Raw genomic sequence first — 24,251 nt, forward strand, 5'->3', positions numbered from 1 at the left:
AAGTGAAAAACTTCTCATAAAGAATTAGCAGGGGGGGAAGAGGTTAGACAGGTTTACCTCCAGGATACTTTAGGTACAAGACATTATGTTTTGTCAGGGTTGGGCAACCATTGGAACCTTCCAGTCTGATAAGTCTACATGACCTTTTGCTAGTCATTGTGGCATGCCATTTATTTTTTATTTGTATTGTTTTCCTAAAGGAATTGCCATCATCAAGACAGCCACACTCTGCTGAGGCAGGGATTCTGTTCCGCCCAGGAACCTAGCCGAGAAAGGCCACAAAATTTATCAGCTTATTCTTTCCAGCCACCAACCCAAAGCCCTTTTTTCACCTTCTAAAACACAGGACAATTGTGAAATCTTCCCCATGAGTGTCAGTAACCTCCCATCCGTGTCCTCTATGTATCAACCAAGCATGTTTAACTATGAGCGTCCAAAACATTTTATCCAGTCTCAAAATACATATCAAGGGAAAGCACAGCCTCCAGGACCAGAAACCTCTACTGCGCTTCCAAGCAGGCAAACCAAACAGTCTTCCATTCTAATCCAGCCTTGTAATCCTAATGAGAAGAAGTTTTCTTCCTCTTCATCGCTGAGCTCGCCAATCTCACTCTCCTCACCTTCATATAGTGCTTCATTTCCCGTAACACCTGCATCTGCACAGTCTCCTGCTAGCTCCTCATCTGGGCAGAGGATTTCATCCATGCATAACCAGTCCCCTGCGGCATTCCTTTGCTCGGTGTTGCCCTCCCACTTTGATTATAATAGCCAAGGTCCTTCCTCAGTGGAGTCAAAGTAAGTATGTTCTTTCCCTTTGAAGTATGTGTATGTATGGCTCTTGAAAACCCTTGGCCTGTTTGATCCTGTGCTCCCATGTACTGTACTCAGCTTCAAGTGTTGACTCTGGAGACAGGAGGGGAAACCAGGAATGGCAACCTTGAGAAGTGCCCTTCATTTTGCAAAGTCTGCTTTTGCTTTTCTAAATGCCAAGGGATGGGATGTATGAGGCATGAGACTTTCCAAAGCTTAGTATAAGAGAAGGCAGGGCATGGTTGAAAAATAAAAGTAGTTGCAGAATGTCCCATTCTGTTTTTTAGTTGGATACTTAAACCAGGCCCCAAATGCATGATTCTATCTGTGCTCTTCACCTCAGTCTCCCCACCCTGGCCGCCTGGTTGGCGTATGATAAAAGCCATGTCTGTTAAGGGATCCTTTTTAAAGAGAGGATAAATAAATGGTTTTATATTAAGCCAGATATGTATCCCTTACATTTTTCCAGGTTTTAAACATGAATTGTGGCTCTGTCTTTTTGTTAAAATAGGTGGGGGGGGGGACTGCTTGATTGATTTAGATGTTGATTGACTTTAGTAGGGCTACCCCCAACAAGCAAATTTGCTACAATCCTAAGCGGACCCAAGTCCAGTTGAACTCAATATTTACTTCTGGGTAAAACATGCTTAGGACTGTACTGTTAAATCATAACCAAAGTTAGTCTTTCACTGTGTTTAGTGGGGCTTACTCCCCACTGAGGATGTCTTGGATTTCAGCCCTAGTGATAACTCCTGGTACAGTAGGAATTACCGGCAATCAAGCCAAGCAATTTACATGAAACAAGTGGAATTATTCCCTGGGTACTATCTATCCCTCAGTGGAAATATCTCCTGCTGCTCTCCAGTATACAGTGGTGCCCCGCTAGATGAAAAACTCGCTAGACGAAAGGCATTCACTAGCGGAAGGCTGCCCCGCAAGACGAAAATGTCAATGGGGCTGCCTCGCAAGACGATTTTTTTTTTTGGCGCGAAAACCTCCGCGCTGCATTGCCACTTCGCTAGACGAAAAATTCACTCCACGAAGACACTCGTAGAACGAATTATTTTCGTCTAGTAGGGCACCACTGTATTATGGTTTTGATAATGTATATTTAGAGCAGACAAATATATAATGGAGAAAATATATTGTGGGAAATTGAAGAATGAAAACTCTTCCCCCTGCTACCCTTAAATTCTTTGAAATGTTTTATTGACAGTCAGCGTTCTTGAAAAACAAGCTTCATACCAATTAGGATAAGTGTTTTGTTCCCAGAATAAAGGACAACTCTTGGTAGTGCCCAGACAGAACGCGATGTTCCACCTTCCTTGTCTCTCCAAACAACCCTTTCTTGCTGTGCTGTGAAAAGCGGTGGCATTCATATTCTGCATAATATCTGAAGGGCACAAAGGAGCACCAATGGCAGGAGTGTTTCCTAATCATAATAGGACTGAAATGCAGGTGCTACAAAGGCAAGAGGTTTGGGAACAGCAATGCCAGTTGCCATTCTATTTAGAGGATTTGTCTGTAAGGGTTACACATTCCTGCGTTAGCCAGCATAATACATGATACGTTATAAAATACTTTGCATTCCTTTAATGCTTTTCATTGTAAAATTGCTAAACATTTTGCCATTATTTAAGTTCTCAGAGGTGGATAATCCTCCAAGACTAGGACTGCAACCCTAAGTATGCATACCTGGAATCAAGTTCTATTGCAATCAGTATGACGGAATTGCAAGTAAATGTGTACAGGAGTTGAGTGTGAGACGACAAACAGAAGACCCAGTGGTGGACTGTTTGGGGAATTAGCATGCAAATATAGTAGAATCAGGATTCCTGGTGTTGGTGAATCCTGCTGTGAAATTATTAGGAGTGAATTGCCAAGAAGATCTGAACTAAAAATGCGAAAAAAAATCAGGGTTTGCAGGTTAATTGAGAGCTAATCCTGAGTCTTCTTTCATAAAATAAAAAGATACTCTTGCAATTATCTGTTCAGAGACAGATCCCTTGTGTCCCAGTCTTTAAAATAAATCAAAAGTTCAATTTTGGCCATATCCAATGTCTTGCTGGCACATGACTTAGCTCTCTTTTCTATAAAAATAGTCCTAGGTTGCAGAAAATGAAATGAGACAAGTAAGCTACTGGCAGTACTCATTGTATATACCTATTGAGGCAACATTCAGTATATGTACCTATTAGTATTAAGTAGCTTGGAACATGCCCAGAAAATAAGGGGCGGACCAATAGCTTGTGCCTTCTTCCAAACATTAATTATAATATGGGGTCAAATATGTGGCAGGTGCCATTGCCACACAGTAAACTGCATAAGCCTTATTCACATCTTACTTTCATGTAGCATGTTACTGTGATTACTTTAGAACTGGGTCTAAAGTGCCACTTGTTTGGATCACACATACCTGCCACACGTAAGCAGGAACGTGTGTGTTAGGCTTTCACCTCAGACAACCATGGGCAGCACGTGGTTGTTTGAGGAAGGAGACACCACATCAGAAGTCTGGCTAAAAGCACAGCCCCACTTGCAAGTAGTTGCAGTAATATCCTGTGCATAAGTAACATGTGAATATGGCTACCAGTGTGTCTACATACGGTGTTGATGTTGTCTTCTGGCACAACAACTGAGTAGCAACACAAACTTGTAATGGAGCTGCCTTCAGTGGTATGTCTTGTTTCCAGCTCTAAATAGCTCCCAATTTCACCTTTCCCCTTAAATTAGCAGTTACTCGAAGCCTATGTACAAGAAGCAAACCAGCAGCACCAAACCAGTGCAGAAGACATCTGACAGAGAGATACAAGGAACGAAAGACGCCCTCATTCAAGACTTGGAAAGGAAACTACGATGTAAAGACAGCCTTCTCCATAACGGGAACCAAGTAAGAGATGTATATTATCTGGCAGAGGGGAACTTGCAAGTTAAGTGACTGAGCTGGATGGCTCTGAGCTTAGTTACCGTGTAGTTTGTGCATCTTAAGCCAGGCATAGCCAATGTGGGGCCCTCTCTCTTAACTCCTATCAGTCCAAGCCAGTAAGGCTCATGTTTTACTAAAGCACGAGGGCAGCATGTTGTCTCTGCCAGTGTGGTGTAGTGGTTAAGAGCGGTAGACTCGTAATCTGGGGAACCGGGTTCGTGTCTCCGCTCCTCCACATGCAGCTGCTGGGTGACCTTGGGCTAGTCACACTTCTCTGAAGTCTCTCAGCCTCACTCACCTCACAGAGTGTTTGTTGTGGGGGAGGAAGGGATAGCAGAATGTTAGCCGCTTTGAGACTCCTTCGGGTAGTGAAAAGCGGGATATCAAATCCAAACTCTTCTTCTCTTCTTCTTCTGCTGCCTTAAACCAATTTAATTAGCTATAGCCCGTCTCTAAAAAATATTTGATGTGTGATCAAATATTATTTCATGAATTTTATAAATTAAAAACATTTTTTTTAAAATCAGCAATAAACTAAAAACGGATTACAACACACATCAGTATACTACACATCTGGGGAGGCTTGTCTAATAAATATGATTTTAGCAAGTGCTAAAAGAGCATGTTGAAGGCGCCTGCCTGATGTCAGTAGGCAGGGAGTTCCAAGTGTAGGTGATGCCATACTAAAAGATTGATTTCTTACAAATGCAGAATCGATATTATGTGACACCTATAACACCTGTAATGTATGTTGAAACTGCCATTCAAACTGTGTCAATTGAGAAAGACATTCTCTAGGTTAATTTAGGAGTACTTTTAATACCAAAGGCAATCATTTCAGAATTGGGAATGATTTCACTGAAGTGCTGTCCTCCAGAGCTATTGAGCTCTGGCAACAGAGTGGCTTCTTGGAGATAAATTGGCCCTTGAGTCACCAGTACTTAATTTCTGATCAAGTGCCATTCATGGATGTAATACTGTAATTTGCAGTTGATGCCAAAGCCATAACCTGATCAAAGTCAAAGCTAAAATCCTATGGCAAAGATGTGTGAGAGATTAGTTCAACCACCAGGATCTCAACCATCAGAGTATGTCAGACTATGTTGTAGCAGACAATTAACTACAAGGGTCCCGCTGAAAATGTCACTTCTGTGTTGAGTTTCCCCCTGATGTCAACATCAGCTTACCCTGTATATGTCATTAATATATGTTTTTCCATAGCAGTCATCTAGGAGAAGGTGAGGGTAGCAAAGCACATTATGATTTTGAGTAGATTGAACTGGATTGACACTGGGTACATTGAACTAGACATTGAAAGAGGAGAAGAAGTAACTCCACACAAGGCTGTTACTTGCCACAGTAGCCCCATGGTTTTACCCTGCTTATACCTATTTAAAAGAAGTGGTGTTGCACTTTGTGCATCTTGTCCCAAAAGGCAATGGATTTGAAATCTGAACCTGCACACCCATTGAGCTTGCGCAGAACACTTGTAGTACACTAGTTTATTATTGCTCTTGCTTTATGTATTGGCCCAAGCTGAATCTATCTCAAATGAGTTAAAGCTTCTGTTTAACTTCCCAGATCAAGTATTTTATAGTTTATTCATTCATCAGGTAGCTTGAATTGTGTAACAACCATTAGTAATTTGCAAGTACTCTCAAGCAGTGTGTGTGTGTGTGTGTGTGTGTGTGTGTAGATGTCTGCCTGGATCAGCTGTATGTTTAGTAATAAAGGTAAAATCCAGTCAGAGTCGATTGGGGTGCAGCGCTCATCTCGCTTCAGGCCGAGGGAGCTGGCGTTTGTCCATAGATAGCTTTCCAGGTCATGTGGCCAGCATGACTAAACTGCTTCTGGCGCAACGGGACACTGTGACGGAAGCCACAGCACATGGAAACGCTGTTTACCTTCCTGCCACAGCAGTACCTATTTATCTACTTGTACTGGTGTGCTTTTAAACTGCTAGGTTGGCAGGAGCTGGGACAGAGCAACGGGAGCTCACCCCGACACCGGGATTCGAACTGCCAACCTTCTGATCAGCAAGCCCAAGAGGCTCAGTGGTTTAGACCACAGCGCCACCCACAAAGCCCTGACAGACATGCATGTGGAATGGAATCCAGAGCTAATTTTATTCTTGTTAATGTGTCCCTTCCTTGGTTCTCCTGACTGCAGTGAAGAGATCCCCTGAGTAAATCAAGTATTGGAATACTTTAAGGAGTTCATGGGCTTGTCTTGCAGTTATCTCTTCATGTAGTTAGCTCTGTTATGCTGAATAGGAATTAGAAGTTCAAACAGCATTAAACAGCCTTTTCTAACTAACCTTTTCTTTTGCTCTGTGTTTAGCGTTTAAGCTACGAGGAGAGAATGGCTCGCAGGTTACTTGGACCAGAAAATGCTGCATCTGTGTTTGAACCACAGAGTGAAGAAAATGTACAGGATGGACAAGTAAGGTTTTTTTTAAAAAAAATTGTTCACAGTCCAGAACATAAATTGGGATTTGCAAAAATAAAATAGGACTGGGGGTTGGTATCATAACCAATAATAGTCATATTTGTTCCTACTTTCATCCATACAACCTAGCAGAATCTTTTTTTCTGAACAACATTCAAGAAATGGATATTAAGATTCTTCATATGAGGAATAAAGATATATTCCCTTGCCCAAGACAAGAAAGACATGGATTAGGTAACACTTGTGTCCTCCCTCCATAGTTTCCCATGTTACCATGGTAACATAAGGATAAGACCACTTCACAAATGGCCCATCATGGTTCACTGCAATATGTATAATAAATGCATATTCATAATAATAAAGACATATGCAGGTTAAATGTAGGAAAGGAGGAGTACTTGTGGCCATCTGCGAGTTCCCATGCTGTCATTACCCGCACTATGAGATGATTACTTCAGCTGACACGTATAGTCGGCTTGTATAATGACTAGCTCACCTACCTTGCTTCTAGAATTTGCACCGGATAGTGATTCCTTGCTGTGTAGAAAATGCTAAATGGTCACCTGGAAGATCCAACAAAGCTGTCAGACCGCTTGTCTTTCACCATGAGGTGATTTCTCTCCCATACCAAATTCTTGTGACTCTAAACATAATTATAAAATAAATCCCAAGTGTTGCTGTATGTAATAGTACAGCAAAAATTTGATCCAGTTCACTGTGGCAGATGCTCATAGTGTATTGCTGCTCAGATGTGGCCACAGTGGTTTTCCATAGCCAACAGGACACAGGAAGAAGTGGAGTGATGGGAAGAGAGCACACAGAGCGAAGGAAGTTGTAGGAGTGATGCAGAACACAGCATGCAGAAGGATGATGGTGAGCAGAATGGGCTGTGCTGTATCACTGAGCATCCTAAGTGCAGATGCTTCCCTTTTTCAATGGAACAATTGAGCCAGGAAATGCACTTCCCCTCTGCTGTTGGAACAATGGGATCTGACTGAGGCCCCATATACACTACGCATTTAAAGCAGTATTGTGCCACTTTAAATAATTTTGCCGTCCCCAAAAGAATCCTGGGAAGAGTGGTTTGTTAAGAGCGTTGAGAGTTGCTGGGTGACACCTATTCCCCTCACTGAGCTACAATCTTCAAATTATTTAACAGCCTCTTCTCAGGGAACTTAGGGAATTGCGGCTCTGTGAGGAGAAATAGAGGTCTCCTCTAATAGCTCTCAGGACCCTTAAAACTACACTTCCCAGGGTTCTTTGGAGGAAGCCATGAGCATGTAAAGTGGTGTGATGCAGATGGGACCTGAGACAAAGGCTGAACTTGGCCCCACATTACCAGTATTTGCTCCATTGATGTACTATATAGAAAAAGTAGAAAAAATGGGGGGGGGGGATGATTGGGGGAACTGTATCTGTGGCCACAGTTAAATACCAGGTTGAGAATTTATTTTCTAGTGTGCTTTGTCCTAGCTGCTGCTGTCATGGCCTCTTCAGCTATTGGATTTATGATTTATTGATGGTTGATTAGGATTTTAACTGGCCCATCTTACTCCCAGTACTGGACAGAGTAGTATGGCAATTAAATGGGATGGGGGCTGGAGACAGTGCATCATACCAAACTGTGCTTTTACTTAAGGTTTTGGTAGGGTAACAGGTTAAAACAGGTTTTTTTGGGGGGGGGAACCTAATTTTACATTTAAATAGCTAAGATAAGATAAAATAGAGAAATGCATCCAGCTGTATCCATACTACATGTTTTCCTTACCAAGACAATACTTATCAATTTGCATCTCCATTTTCCACTTCGGGGTCACTTTTTGATTTTCTTCTTCTTTCCGCTGCAGTATCCACCTGCTCCCTAACACTTTTCATTATTCCAACTCCCTTAAAAGTGTTTTCAGCCCTGTTCTATACCCTTGCAGCTGTTCAACTCTTCAGGTTTTTATCTCTCTGTCTTCCCAACTTTCTGACTGATTACCCTTCTTCTTGGAGTTTAATGGTGTTGAAAGGCTGTAGGAGAGTCTCTGTTACCACCACACTAGTCATAGTGTTATTGCAGTTACATAAAGTCTCTTAACACTGGACCCTGAAGAAAAATTTGCAATGCCAAGTCATTATGTTTATGACACCTACCCTATCTTGAACATAACTTATGTAATAGATATCCCAAAGAAAAACTTTTAAAACACCAAGATGAGAGTTTTAGTTAAGTTTCTATTTCTTCTTTAATTGCTAGGTTGCTAGGGGAACCTTTAACCTACAGTATCCCATTGTACAAAATTCTCTGAGCAAAACATCCCCTTGTACTTTTAACCTGCCTGTGAGCTTTTGACTCTACTATGCACAAGAGAGTTGAAAGTGAAAAGGACCATTTTATAAACACCAGTACAAAATAGCTAATAGTCCTATGTATTATGCATCTTACAATGTAAGATATTGTCAGATATTATCTTCTGAAAATGCTAGCCGATAGCTCATTGGTGTAGCAAAATAAAAATACCCATGTTAGATAGTTCATGAGCTTACTCTGGTGTAAAGGTTCTCCTGACTGCTAAACCAGTGTTGCAAATGCAACTGTCAAATGTGAAGAACTTGACACAGTGTTAATATCGTACTGTGATGGATATACAAATACCTAGAACTGTTAGTGCTGCACTTCCTATAATTAACTGTCCTCATTGCTAAAATGGCAGGAATACCACTGTGCCTGAATTATAACTTGTATTGAATTCAATTACATCTGTTCTTTAAAATGCTAAGATGAGTTGTGTTAGTGAGGGAAAAATAAAATAAAATAAAATCCCAGTTGCTCTCATAAAGCCTGTGTGATTTGGTTCTAGCTCTGTGACCTAACAGGGAAAACATTTTCCAGCTTAAGATGTGCTGATTGCCATTGGTACCCTTTTATGAGTGTGCACAACAGTGTGCTCTTGCCAATACTTGACTTCTATTCCTGGTGAGCTGAAGGACACTGTGTCCCTAGCTCTCATTTCAGATACTCCAGTGGGATAATAGTCCCCCCACCCCCACCCCACAACAAAGGTGACATGTTTGCCAAAATACTTTGGACCAATGGAAAGAATTGTGTCATTCCTCTTGCATATGACTCTGGCTCACATTTGTGACTGCTGATTATGATGACTTTAGGAGATCAATTTCTTTTATAGTCTGCAGTAGAAAGTGCTTGTGATTTTAAATGAGCAGTTTGTTTCTCCAGAAAGATTTAAGCTGTAGGATGTTCAGTTGAGAGTCCATCATATGTGTTCATGGTTAAAGCAATGATCATTACCTCTTTTGATTTTTGCAGCAACAGAATTTGGAAAGCACACGACTGCACGTTCCTTCAGCACAAGCAAGGTACATTTTATGCGCACATTAACCTGCAAGGTGTATGCTAATGACATGAGATCTGATCCAAACTGCATACACTGGTTGTGTGAACTGTCACCGATAGTGGCCCTAGAGCAAGGGTAGCCAGCATAGTGCCCTTTGGATGTTCTTGGACTACAGCTTCCATCAGCCCCAATGAAGAGGGATGATGGGAGCTGTAGTTGAACAACATCTGAAGAGCACCACATTGGCTACCTTTCCCCATGGTTTGGGAGCCTTGGGCAAGTGTCATTTGGAGTCCCTTAAAGGTATGAAAGGAAGTCCGGCATACCATTTCACTTAATGCTATATATTAAGTGGTAATGAAAGTATGGGTAAATGTATCATCATAATAAATTCATTGTGGTCATTTTCTATTACAAATAGAGTGTAGAATGTTGCTCAGTGCATTATAGCAACACTACACTGAGTAGAAGTCATAAGCAAAAAGAAACATTTCGTTTGTGCCATATGTGATACTCGCATGTAAATAGAAATGATGAAAAACACCCCAGGCTTTAAAATCAGATTGTATGCTATCATGGTTGGAGGACCAGTTTACTATAAATGATGGTATAGTGGTAAATCATTTAAGGGTCAATTATCTAGTACCTTATTTTATGAAAATAACTTTTATGAGACTCCTTGGAAGCAACATCTTCAATCACACCACTGTAATCCCAACCTATCCCAGTTTTATGTTTAGCTGAAATCAGTACTAATCCTACTAGACCTTTGGTGACACAGCACAGATTTTTTTTAAAAAATCATTTTCAGCTTTGAAAATGACCTCTCACCAGACTCAACAGTTACAAATACAGTATGCCCACAATTTATGCAGGGGTCACAACTAAAGCCATAATCCCATACAGTCAAAACACTTAGGCTTCAATGGTGGATGTGATTCCTGGATCACCACCCCCTTAAAAAATAAAAATTGCAATGTGCAAAGCCACCTCTCCTTTTGCTACTTTGGGAGTCATCCTATGAAATATGCATGAGTTATTCTCTTCAACAGTCGTAGGTAGTTCATTGCCATAATGAAACTGCAAAACTAGAAATATAATTTTGCCTCTTTGCAAACTATCCTCACCAGGCAATCGTGCAATGGAACTATTAACACATACTTACTGTGGGTGTGTAGGGGAAAAAAGGTTATTATAGGAATGCTTTATTGCCTTGTTGATGTGCCCTTTTAGGAGCAGGCCATCTTCAAGAGGGGAGAGGAATGAGCAAGGGTCAATCCAGGAGAAATTTTTTCAACCACGTTTTGTACAAGTTCCTGAAGACATAACAGTTGAAGAAGGAAGATTTTGCAGGATTGATTTCAAGGTAATGTATGATTTCAAGCCACTTTCAACACAGCTGTCTTTCCTAATAGATTTAAGCAGTGCTTTTTTCTGGGGGGACACAAGGGTACTCATACCCCTAAACATTTCATGAATCTTTGTACTTTTGTTCATTTACTGTACAGTCATACTTCATGTTGTGTACGCTCCATGTTGTGTATGTTCGGGATACGCACTCCCGCACACCGGAAATGTTTTCCGGAGCGTGCAGGAGTGTGCGCGACTGCCAGATGTGCAGAAGCGCTCAAATCATGCGACTTCTGGGTTTTCGGGTTTTATTATGCACGGCGACCTGGAACGGATCGAGTGCGCAACCTGGGGTTCCACTGTATTTATTTTCCCAATTTGAACTATTAAATGGTGATTTTCTTGAGTCAACATGAGAGTACCCCTAAACATTTTTTTTAGAAAAACTAAAATCACTGGTTTTAAGAATTGCCTTGTTGGACCAGACCATGGCACAAAGGTAATATCCTTCTGTTGTTGTTTTCCCTAAACCGCTGAAGCTTTGGAAATATATTGCCTCTGATCATGGAAACAGGATTAAACCTACATTCTCCATGAATTCATCAAATCTCTCTGTAAAAGCCATCTAAGTCGTTGGCCACCACTGTATCTTTTGCTAACATATCCTGAAAGTAAATTATGAAATTCCAGTAAGAGGAATTTAGGGTATGATTGGAAACCTTCATGGGCTGCCTGATCAGCCACTGCCACGAGGCAAGGCATTTAAAAAGAAACATATTAACACTGCAAAAATGTGGAGCAGTGTACCATATCTTCTGCAAACTGTGTGCATACTGTAAAGTCTAGGCACAATTTTGCTAGTGTTCTTGTGACCTCCCCTCTGCACTGCCTTTTGTGTGGTTGCATGTTGACAAAATCTGATAATGGGCAGAAAGGTCTGAGGTTTTGCAGGCCACTGAGCATTGCCCCAGTTATCCCTTGTGACCTAGTTTTGTGTCATACAATTTCTTTCATACAGCTATTGTCACACCACTGTGTTCTGTATGTATTTTTATAGCACAGAACCATTTTGTGAATAGAAACTACTCCTCGACTTGTTTTTGTTAAACTATGACATTTATATATGACAGTACTAGACTCTTTTGTAGACCATGTGGTATGAACGTAGCTCTGTTTCTGCTTTACAGTCGTACCTTGGAAGTCGAACAGAATCCGTTCCGGAAGTCCGTTCAACTTCCAAAACGTTCAAAAAATAAATTGCGGCTTCTGATTGGCTGCAAGAAGCTGCGGAAGCCCCACCGAAAGTTCGGGTTCCAAAAGAACGTTTGCAAACCGGAACAATCACTTCTGGGTTTGCGGTGTTTGGGAGCTGAAACATCCAAGTTCCAGGGCGTTCAACAACCAGGGTATGACTGTATATGTTACAAAACTGCAACCCAGAATAACATGTACTACACAAGTCATTCACAATGTGTTCAGTGAATCTGCATGTATAGAGTATCAAATGAGCACTCAATGATGTTCCCACGCAGATTTGCAATTTGGCATGAATTATAGTAGCACAATACCTTTGTCTGGCACTACCCCCTTGGTATCTGTTGTCTTTCCCCTTGTAGGTCAGCGGCCTCCCAACTCCAGATGTGGCATGGTACCTAAACGGAAGATTAGTTCACCCAGATGACTTCCATAAAATGATCGTATCTGAAAAAGGCTTCCACTCATTCATTTTTGAAGTAGTCAGGGTCTATGATGCTGGAACATGGGAGTGTGTGGCTTTCAATCGTGCTGGAGAAGCTTCCTTTACAGTAAAGCTAGATGTCATTGGTATGAGAGAGCTTTGTCTGTTTGGAAACAATTTTTTGTTTCTTTACTTCAGCTGGTGTATTCTGTTATGAATATCCTTTCCTGATGTGCCCTTTATCAAAGTATGTATCTAAATAAATTTTCTGGTTCAAGATGTCAGAATTTTAAATGTTAGTGATATAAAGTCATACCTTGTGTGTATGACTTTCTAAAAATGAAATTTCTAAATGTTATCTACAGTGATGGGATTTCTAATTCCACTGAAAGTGGGAAGCCACTACTTAGCCTCAATATATGAGTTTGAGAGCTGTTCTTCTACCCCTACTCTTTTGGGTACAACACCAAATGAAGTGTAAAGCTGGCATGGATGCACAGCCATTGATACTGAAATAAATAGGAAGACTATGTTCATAGCAGGGCTTCTGAATACGAAGTGAGTTCAGAATGGAACCACTGATGCATGCATGTGTGTCATACATCACATTGTCCAGGATATATCTTTCATTTGCAGCAAAAGAGGGAAACCCCAAGCAATTGATGGGGTAAAGCTGGAAGCAAAGGAGTAGAAGAAACTGTTGAATATCCTGAATTAAACAAATATTAAATGTCAAGTCCTTCAACAAGGGATTTCAAAATGCAGAAGCCTAAGTCCTTAGTTCTGTTGTTTCCACTTTCTTTCTACTTTCTGTTAGCTTCTGTATTTTTGAAATTACCAGATGAAGGACCTGATAGATTGAAATATGCTGGATTATAAATACGTTTGGTATATTATACAGTATAAGGTTTTGTTTTTATCTGCCTTCACTTTTAGTCTATCATGGCTGTAAGGTGTCATCTTTTGTCTTTTTTTTTAATCCAAACTTCTATCTAGCACGAGAACATCGGAAAGCCCCAACATTCATCTTTAAACCTCAAAGCACAAGAGTTTATGAGGGGGATTCAGCCAGACTTGAATGCCAAGTGTCTGCTATCCCCCCACCACAAATATACTGGAAGAGGAATAATGAAATGGTACAATTCAATACAGACAGAATCAGGTAGGTATCTGTCTCATGATGGGCATCTCAGCTGTTCGGGAGTCAAGTTGAATCAAATACTGTTGGTGGGTCTAGTTTAAAGGTTTACAAACTGATATGTGGTGTTTTTGGCTCCAAGCATCGGGGGGGGGGGAGGGAATTGCTGTGATTTTCAGCTTCATCACTCTTCTACAAAAAAAAGTGTTGTTCGGAAGACTGGATTATAGTCTGCAGTGTGGGAGAGCATTTTTGCTTTAAGCAATCTTGAGCCTGGATGTGGACTAGATGTTGAATTTGGAGAAGGGGCCCTCCAAAGTGACTGCATAATGGGAATTTGCAAAATATTAGAAACTCTTAGGACCTGAAAAGTAGGAGGGGATCTGTAAGATGAGACATGCTTACATGGCCTGATACTACGTTCAGCTCAAGGGCACTGCTGGACAGTATCTATAGCCCCCCACCCCCGGTATGGTCTGAAGGGGCATGAGACCGCCATCTTGTTGATGCTAAGTAGGCCTGCCCATGGTCTGGGTGGATGACCACCTGGAAAACACATTCATGCTGCTTTGAGTTCCATGATGGAAGAAAGGCAAAATATAAATATCAGCAAATTTATATATGCAGTTGAATATAGGTCTGTGTCTTAGAAATACCTGGCAATGCTTAACAAGAATGATTTTCATGAAGTATATTACAGTAGTCTTTAAGTGGGAGAGGGGACTGTAATCTTCAAAAACTTTTTTGTCATTTTTTTCTTTTCCTAGTATGTTTCATGATACCTCTGGGAAGGTTTGCTTGCTGATCCACAATGTAAATAAGAAAGATGCTGGTTGGTACACAGTATCTGCAGTCAACGAGGCAGGGGTGGCAACATGCCATGCCAGATTGGACGTGGCTAGTAAGTACTTCCTCTTTTTCTTTTTCTTCTACATATGTGAATGTTGATGCTACCGCCCCCCCCCAAAAAAGGCATGCAGTTAGGTGAACCCAGGCCAATTGAAATGAGCAGGTTTTAGTTAGGCCTAACTTCGCATACAGTTGGACTGAAGATGTGAAAGGTATTGATGCACCAAGTATATGAACATGTCTAATTGGCATGATTGCCTAAACTCCCTTTATGTGTCTTGCATGTAGTAGATGATCTTCCCTTTTGATGTAGCAAGCTGAAATGGGGTGACTTACTTGATTGGACTGTATCCCACTTTTCTCTCTCCCACTTTTTAAACAAAGTAATCTGAATTATTTCTCCTTGCTTTCTAAAACCTTTTTCAGCTCACACATACAAGCCAGTTCCAAACCCCAAACCACTGAAGGTTCGACCAACTTTTAGCAAATACTTGGCACTCAATGGTAAAGGTCTAGATGTGAAACAAGCTTTCTTCCCGGATGAAGGAGAGTTTCAGCGTATGGCAGCACAGTCTGGACTCTATGAGAGCGATGAACTTTAACTGGCAACAGGGAAGAAACTTTCACTCCTGAAACAGACGTATATGAACAGCACATGCAGTTAAGCGGTTATTGCGCTGATAAGCAAACGTACCTAATATATTTTTATTTATTATTTAACTCCTGCTCTTAGTTCTGCTGTTGTGATTTTACTAAGTCTGATTTTTATAAATGTATGTGACTGTAGCAAGAAGGAAATCCAAATGTTTGTATTTTTAAATTTTAAAGGCCAAGAAACAAGGCCAGTGGATGATCATGAAAGTGTAGATGGTTTGAATGCATCTAGATTCAGTCACAATATTTTTATTTGTACTGCTTTGTTAATACTATGCCCCATAGTATTATAATTGTCTGCTGCCTGGCTATTAAACATAACTTGAGTGCTTTTAATGAAAGTTTTATGTCTGATGCAAATAAAATTTTAAATATAAGACTTGTCATGTGCTTTATCCTTATAAGTTTTGTGAGTTGTTGTTGTTGTTGTTTAATTATTATGTGAGCTTTGGGTATTTTCTGTTACAGAAATTCTCAACAAAATTGTCATGAACAGTACTTTACTAAAGAAAAATGTCACTAGTATTTGGGTTAAAGCCAGACAAAGCAGAGAGTATAAAAATAAATCTGAAGCAACTGCACTACTAACGTCAGGCTGTAAACAGTACAGTATGTTGAATATTTATTTAATTTGGTAAATTTGCATTTCCAAAAGCGCCAAGGCTGGCAAATATCAAAATGTGAAACAGTGCAATTTAAAATAAAATAGAAAGAACATAAAAATAAAATAATATTTTAAGATAAAGTAATTTTTAAGATAAAAAATGATATAATAATATAATATTTAAAACATTTAAAAACATATAAAAATTCAGCATTGCGCATTCCATTTGCTCTTATGAACCAATATCTTGATGCTACATTTTGGGGTATGTTGGCTGGTTTCACTGGCCTGGTTTCGCTGCAGTGCCATGCTGAGCTAAGTCATGGTTTGGCTTAGCATGTCCAAACCTGGCCTCATATTCTCCCTGGGGAAGAACTAAGTTGCCATGGTCTCCTCTCTGGGTGCTCATGGATTTTAAGAATTAGTCTGCTGGGTAGCAGAACTTCAGACATAAGGAAAGTAGACGATGGAAGAGTTTTCAACTCCCCCAGTGTCTTGCTTTTGCTTTTTGAGAACCCGACTAGCTTCCCTTAAAAATACTAAAATAGTCCACTAAAGTGCTGGTTTCACTGTAATCAGTAAGTTTTGACAAACTGAAGTAAAGGCAGCTTCCTGCAAATTGTGAAAGCAAAGTCTAGGCGATTTAAAGCCCTTGCATTCAGGCTATAATAATTAATAATTTACAAGACCTTGAATATACTGTTGCATGACATCTTCAATCTCCAAGCAGTGTGGGGTTCCAGATGCTCACCCAGTGCTCATGTTTCCTTTTGGAAATGAGGCCCAGTGGACACTGTGGTGTCTTTATGACATATGGTTTATTTACACACATAGACAACCTGAGCCTATGATGGAGGGGTTCACAGCATTAGCACTTGAAGGTCTTGCTTCTCCCATAGATGCAGATCTGAATTCAAACAGACATCAAACATCCTGCACTTATCCTCTCTCCAGCTTGCTACCTTTATCAGAACAGCAACCCTTTTCCTCCAGGTCACATCCAAGCCAACTCAAGTCTCTACTTCAGACTCTGGCTTTGTCTTGTAACTAACTCCCATTTGCCATTTGGCACAGAGCACCCTCTTTCTTTCTTTCGGGGACACAGGTGGCGCTGTGGTCTAAACCAATTGGGCTTGCCAATCAGAAGGTCAGCAGTTCGAATCCCCGCAATGGGGTGAGCTCCCGTTGCTCGGTCCCTGCTCCTGCCAACCTAGCAGTTCGAAAGCACGTCAAAGTGCAAGTAGATAAATAGGTACTGCTCCGGCAGGAAGATAAATGGCATTTCTGTGTGCTGCTCTGGTTCGCCAGAAGCAGCTTAGTCATGCTGCCCACATGACCCAGAAGCTGTATGCTGGCTCCCTCAGCCAGTAAAGCGAGATAATAATAATAATAATAATAATAATAATAATAATAATAATAATAATAATAATAATAATTTTATTTATACCCCGCCCTTCCCAGCCAAAAAACCGGGCTCAGGGCGGCTAACACCAATTAAAATCACAGCAATAAATAAAGAAATAAATAAACACAATCAATTTAAAATAACAGATTAAAATACAAATTTAAAAATTCAATTAAAACTGCGGTCTCAATTTCAAAATAACCCACCAATAAAAGAATGAAGCATAAATATTAAACAGAAACCAACCCAAAGGCCAGGTGGAACAGCTCTGTCTTGCAGGCCCTGCGGAAAGATGCCAAATCCCGCAGGGCCCTGGTCTCTTGTGATAGACTGTTCCACCAAGTCGGGGCCAATATTGAGATGAGTGCCACAACCCCCAAGTCGTCCGCAACTGGACCTAATGGTCAGGGGTCCCTTTACCTTTACCCTTTACCCTCTCTTTGGAGTTCCTAATGGCTCATCACCTTCCTTTTGTTCTGGCTTATATTTTAACATACTGGACCCAGGAATTTAGGGTAGTCTGGTACCCACAAACTCATAATACTACAAATACCATGAGCTTTTAGAATCCTTTTTTATGGATTGCATGACGTGGTTTGTAAGAAACACTTGAAGTAGCATCGTTCAGCGTACTCCCTAGGCTGAGCTTCTCTTAAATCCCCCTTCCATGTGCCAAGTCCTTGGAGTGGAATATCTCTAATAGTTAACCATTAACATGAATAATAAGAAAATTTTGTGAGATACACAGGCTGAGACTTTTAGGACTTTTCTCAAAGGCAGCTATTTCATAATTGGGCCCCAGCAACATGGTTCTCACAACTCCATTCCTGCTCTGCCCTCCCTCCATTGGTCAGCAATCTGTGCCCATGGAGCATACCCATAGGCAGTGTTGGGGTTCTTTTTGCTCCATTTCGGTCTCCTCACTGCTTTTTCTGTAGGGGTGAAGGACACAGCAGCTGCACTGAATTCTTTAGTTGCTCCATTGATGTCCACAGACAGGTCTCTTCTGGGCCTGGAGGCAATGAAAACCATCTTGTGTGAACCAAGAAGTGACATGCAGGAAATGAGACGCTTCAGTATTTCTCTGTTCTGTTCCCATCAAGAGACTCAACATTCTATGCCACTGAATTAATGGGATGAGTTGGTTTGTTCCTGGTGGGGTGGAGGTAAGGAATCCACAGGTTTTTTCTGCCAATTTTTTTTGTACTTATTTATACCTTGGGGTTAGTCTGTACCTGCCAGTATTTCTCAGTATTTCGTGTGTTGGGTGTGGTTTTGGCTGCATAAGCATGAGCACAGGAAGACTCAATATAGAATATAGATAATAATTTACCATATATTGTATTTTACATGGCATACAACATAATCATAACACTATAAAACCCATGAAGACACAAAGTACAATTCTAAAAATTTTTTTTTGCAACCAATGCTTAAAGCAAAATAAGCCTAGTGAAAAGCATAAAAAGCTATACATTAAAACTAGCAACAATAAAGATCGGTGTTACACATTAAAAGCCCAACCATGTAACAATTTGCATTATACCATGTGTTTTTAGTTTTAAAAGTGTAAAGTGGTATTATACATCCAATAAATAATGTATGACAATTCAAAAATAGTGAAAAATTTCATGCAGGTTCTGTGTGCGCCTGTTTAGTATCAGAGTGCCTCGTAGTCATTGTGATTGTGTGTCTAACTAGAGCCATCTTAATCTCTGAAGCACAGAAGCAATGTGCTGGAAAAGGCGGAGTAACAAAATGGATATGCTGTCCAGTGACTTTGTTCCACACAAATTCATACAGGCAAGAGAAACATGCTTTGGGTTTTTATAGGGCAGATTTCCACATTTAAAAAATCTGTCATTGCAGATGGACCAACTAAACTCAGGAATCCAGGTGCATGAAGAAATATCTGACATGAGGTTGGAAACCAATTTCAGACTTCATGGGTATGCAAAACCTTGCTGGAAAATGGCAATTGTAGTAGGATGCTGTGACTCAGATATTTATTTCTGATTTATGACTGCTCACAGGGATGCTTGGAACATTCCATCTGGAGATATTTTCAAACACCTAATCCTTTCCCACCCGATCTTACTTATGAACTTGTTCTATTAAAGTTATTTCTCTCTTCAGTAAGAAGTGGTTTCTGAATATATAAAAACCCAACACTACAGAGAGAAGACAGGAATCAGCAAGAAAGCAGATGGTGCATATTATTATACTTTATAAAGACAATAATATGATATTTTAGAGTTAATTGACATGATTTGAAACATCCACATCAATTAACCTCCCAATATTACTGGCAGGATGAAGCTCTTCCAACTTTCTAGACAGGCTGATTAAACATATAATAGTTGCTGGGAATCACAAGTGTGGAGTGTGTTGTTGCGTTCATGTCTTACTTTGTGACCTTCTCATAGAGATATTGTTGGCCACTATGAGAACAGGATGCTGGACAATGACAGGGCTTTTAACCTATAAGAAGATCCAGAAGAGCTCTTTTTACATTATTAAAGCAGGCTTGGGCTTCTGTAACTTTATATTGAGAAGAGGTGGGAATTTTGGCAGGTGGAGCTGCTGGTTTTAGATGTGACGAACTCCACTTTGGAAATCCCCACATCCATACAATTCCCAAGGCTGTAACCTTAACTTATGACTTCTTCCTCGAATGACTCCCATTCAGCAACATGAGAATGACTTCAGAGCACCTGAGGGATATGCAAAGAGGTACAAGGAGCCTCGGCTGCCTGTGCACTTGGCGAGCTATCTTAACTGCAAAATGAAGTTTATACCTAATATTATACTGTATTTGACAGCCAATGCGGTGTAGTAGTCTGGAGTGCCAGACCAGGGCCTGGGATAAACCAGTGTTCAAATCCCCACTTGGGCATGAAGCTCACTGGGTGACCTTGGCCAGTCACTAACCTACCTGACAGGGTTGTTGTGTGGATTAAATGGGGAGGGGGGAGCAATCTAGTCACAGAGAAATTCCGCTCAGAAGTATGCCTCATATTTTCCCATGGGCTTACTCTCAGGCAAATCATAAAGGGTGGCACTGGCAGGCTTATTTCCCCACGGGAGTGATGGGTTAAGGGGGTAGCATTAGTATGTATGCGTCCCCAGCTGTAGTCAATCTTTTTGGGGCGGAACTTGTGGTGGAAGCCCGCATGCCTGACGGGGCACCTTGGCGGGGTAAACCGAAGGCGCGTCCCGCGGGGCGAAGCAGCCTCTACCCCTCCGAGGCAGCCGGCGGCGACGGCCCGTTCGTTACTTCGAACCCGGCGCGGGGCGGGGGCGAGGCAAGCGCCCCGCGAAGAGAAGCGGCTCCTCTTCTCCCTCCCAAGAGTCGCCATGGCTGTGTCCACCCAGGACTCGTCCGTCCTAGAGCGGCGAAGCAGTTTCGGTGAGTAGTAATGGCTGCTGGGGCGGAGAGCGGAGCTGTCGGGGAGAGGGCCGAACGAGGCCTCTGCTCGCTGGCTCAGCGCCTTAGTTGGTCTCTCGCCACGTTGACATTGCCTCTAGACAGGGCCACAGCCTGCCCAGTCCTTAGCTTCAGGGCGACACTGCCATCCCCACTACTTCCTGTTTCCTGCCGAATGATAATATAAAACTTAATCTTCTTATGATGGAAGGCTTGGAAGAGGGAGGAGGAGACGCTTCCCAAGCTAGGCCTGAGGACCTGGAGTAAAAATAAAAATAAACCAGAAATGCCGCTGCTGTTCAAAACGTAGATACCACTTCGATGCCGCCCCCCCGCCCCCAAACCATTTCCCCCCAGTCCCATTGTTGGCAACGTGGCTTGACAAGGTGTCAGCATACCCCCCCCCCCATACAATCAAATTCATACATTTTGTATGATGAGCTTAAGGAAACAAGTACGTAGAGACTACTTGGATTGCACCAAATGGCATTTGGTTCCTAGCAGGAATAGCCGGGTAGATGCTACTGCAATTCAGAAGCAGGGCATGCAGGTGCTCCTGTTTAACTCAATGAGGCTTTCTCCTAGGAAAGTGCAGTTAGGCTTGCCATGCATTTTAAAGTGCACTGCATGATTCCCCTCAAATAATTCTGGGAACTAGTTTGTTAAGGGTGCTTGGCACTGCAGCTCTGCGCAAGGTAAACTACAGTTCCTAGGATTCGGGGGGGGCGTTATTTTAAATGTTTGGCACATAGCCTTACTTGCACACTGCTATCAGAAGCTAGTTGATATACATGTACAGTATTTAAGTTTGCATCTGTCTTTTAGTACAATCTACAGATAATTGAAATTTGTTTTTCTTGCAATGTAGAAGCGTGCTTTTGTTTGCTTAGGTTTGGTCATTCATACCACAAACTTTTAAATAGTTTTTCACATTTTATTTGTGTTCTTTCTGAAAACTTCATATTTTATAGGGAGTATTAAACCTCGACTGACTCATAGCAGAGAACTTGAAATGAGAACTACCTTTCAAGAGCTACTGATTTACATAATTTTCCTAACAGATCTGTGTATATGTAAGTCCATGGGGAAAAGGGGATTGTTGACATGCAAATGCTGCTCCCCCCCTCCCCCCTGAAAACATTTAATAAGGTGCAATTAATTAATTAATTAATTAATTGGTTTGCAAGCCTATGCAACTTGAAATGGTATAATGTAGTATGGGGAACCTTAGGCCCAGGAACTGAAGGGGCTCCTCAAAACTTCTCTACCCAGCCCTGGGAACTCTGTCCAGACTACAGTCCTCACTAGAGGAGTTTCACAACCTACTTTAACTGTTCTTTAAGTGTGATAATGCCTCTTGTTTGCCTAGGATGATGATGGAGGTGTGGGTGTGAGTGGTGGTGGTGTAGAAATCTCTTATCTATTGTGTAGCTGGAATTTAGCCTATTGTACAACATCACATCTGTTGCTCTGCCCCCATTTGTTTTTGGCCCAACCTAACACTGACATTTGACCCCTGGATGGTTGCCCATAGCCTAACTCATATACATGCAAAATAACTCCTTTACAGCTGGTAAGTGGCTATGTAAATGAGGTTTAGAGCTTGGTGTATCAGGAGAATGCTGTGGAGATAGTGTATCTTGATTTCAGTAAGGCTTTTGACAAAGTCCCCAATGATATGCTTGTGGAGAAGCTAGTAAAATGTAGACTGGATGGCGGTTCAAATCCCCGCGACAGGGTGAGCTCCCGTTCCTCGGTCCCTGCTCCTGCCCACCTAGCAGTTTGAAAGCACATCAAAGTGCAAGTAGATAAATAAGTACCGCTCCGGCGGGAAGGTAAATGGCATTTTCATGTGCTGCTCTGGTTCGCCAGAAGTGGCTTAGTCATGCTGGCCACATGACCCGGAAGCTGTACGCCGGCTCCCTCGGCCAGTAACGCGAGATGAGCGCTGCAACCCCAGAGTCGGACACGACTGGACTTAATGGTCAGGGGTCCCTTTACCTTTACCTAACTGACTGAAAGCAAAGAGTGCTTGCTAATGGTTCCTCGTCATCATGGGGGGAAAGTGACAAGTGGGCCCATTTTGTTCAATATCTTTTTTAATGACTTGGATGAAGGTGTTGAGGGGATGCCAATCAAATTTGCAGATGATACCAAACTGGGAGGGGTAGCCAATCTTGCTGAGGACAGAATCAGGATTCAATATGAGCTTAAAAGATTAGAGAACAAGGCCCAAACTAACAAAATGAAGTTCACTAGGGACAAATGTAAAGTTCCACCGGTACTTAGGCAGGAATAGCCAGCTGCAAAAATAGAAGATGGGGGACACCTGGTTTCCCAGTAGTACACGTGAAAAGGATATATAGGTCTAGTAGACCAGAAGCTTAACATGAGTCGATAGTGTGATACAGCAACAGAACAGCCCTAATGCTATTCTAGGCTGCATCAACAGAAGTATAGTGTCCCTATCAAGGAAAAAAATAGACCCGCTCTATTCTGCCTTTGTCAGACCTTACCTGGAGTACTGTGTCCAGTTCTGGGCACCACAGTTTAAGATGGATATTGACAAGCTGGAACATAGGCAGAGGAGGGTCACCAAAATGATCAAGGGTCTGGAAACTAAGTCTTGTGAGGAACAGTTGAGGGAATTGGGTATGTTTATCCTGGTAAAGAGAAGACTTAGTGGAGATAGCTATCTTCAAGTATCTAAAGGGCTGTCACATGGAGGATGGAGCAAGCTTCTCCTGCTCCGGAGACTAGAACCTGAACCAAGGGATTCAAGTTACAAGAAAGGAGATTCCAACTAAACAACAGGAATAATTTCCTGATAGTAAGAGCTGTCCAACAGTGGAACAGACTCCCTTGGAAGGTGGTGGACACTCCTTCCCTGGAGTTTTTTTAACCAGGGCTTGGATGACCATCTGTCATGTATGATCTACTTGAGATTCCTGCATTGTAGGGGGTTGGACTAGATGACCCTTGGGGTCCCTTTCAACTCTACAATTCATTGATTATCTGTAGAACACTGCATTGCAAGAGCTGCATATTTTCTACATATAGTACTGTATTTTTCCGTGTATTAGATGAGGTTTTTTGACTCAAAAATTATGTCAAAAAACTGGGGTCATCCTATACACGGATAGTTTGGGGGGGGAGCTGTGCACTGGCAGCCAGCTGTTTGGGGGGTGCACAACTCTCCCCCATGCCACTGTGGGAGGAGAGCGTTTCCTGCAGCAACGTGGAAGGGAAGCTGCGTGCCTGCCAGCCATCTGGTTGGTGGACACGCAACTCTCCCCCATGCTGCTGCAGAGACGTGCGCTCTAAAACGTTCCACAGCGGCTGGGGGAACTGTGCAACCAGCTGGTTGGCGGGCCTGTGCTCTAGGGAGCGTTTCCACCTGCAGTGGCGTGGGGGGAGTGGCTGCCCACTTTGCCAACCCCCTTAAAAATGCTCAACAACTTTGGGCCACTCCACTCATTTTCATTAAATTTAGTCCCCCAAAATAAGGGGCATCTTATACACGGAAAAATACGGTAACTGAGGTGATAACTGCCTATTTGATATTTCTGACTAAGACTCCAGTATTTTTGTTTTGGGGTCCTGCTAATAAACATTAGGTGTTTG

The 24,251-nt window shown here is 41.8% G+C and overlaps 2 protein-coding genes across 4 annotated transcripts in view; both read left to right on the forward strand.

The window, feature by feature from the left end:
• The window catches only part of MYOT (myotilin), a 51,389-nt gene extending 35,821 nt beyond the window's left edge, over positions 1-15,568 (forward strand). The window contains 10 exon segments of the mRNA XM_033140164.1: positions 201-321; positions 323-795; positions 3,544-3,700; positions 6,077-6,178; positions 9,495-9,544; positions 10,756-10,888; positions 12,489-12,696; positions 13,547-13,712; positions 14,456-14,589; positions 14,964-15,568. Of these exon segments, the coding sequence (XP_032996055.1) occupies positions 201-321; positions 323-795; positions 3,544-3,700; positions 6,077-6,178; positions 9,495-9,544; positions 10,756-10,888; positions 12,489-12,696; positions 13,547-13,712; positions 14,456-14,589; positions 14,964-15,139 (1,720 nt within the window). The 3' untranslated portion in view covers positions 15,140-15,568.
• Positions 15,569-20,468: 4,900 nt separating this feature from the next.
• PKD2L2 (polycystin 2 like 2, transient receptor potential cation channel) overlaps positions 20,469-24,251 on the forward strand; it is a 30,683-nt gene continuing 26,900 nt past the window's right edge. For all 3 annotated transcript variants that reach the window (XM_033140165.1, XM_033140166.1, XM_033140167.1), the window contains exons 1-2: positions 20,469-20,609; positions 21,599-21,700. In XM_033140165.1, the coding sequence (XP_032996056.1) occupies positions 20,558-20,609; positions 21,599-21,700 (154 nt within the window). In that variant the 5' untranslated portion in view covers positions 20,469-20,557. The remainder of the gene's footprint in view (positions 20,610-21,598; positions 21,701-24,251) is intronic.

Source organism: Lacerta agilis, chromosome 2, assembly GCF_009819535.1.
Source record: "Lacerta agilis isolate rLacAgi1 chromosome 2, rLacAgi1.pri, whole genome shotgun sequence".
Classification (NCBI taxonomy): domain Eukaryota; kingdom Metazoa; phylum Chordata; class Lepidosauria; order Squamata; family Lacertidae; genus Lacerta; species Lacerta agilis.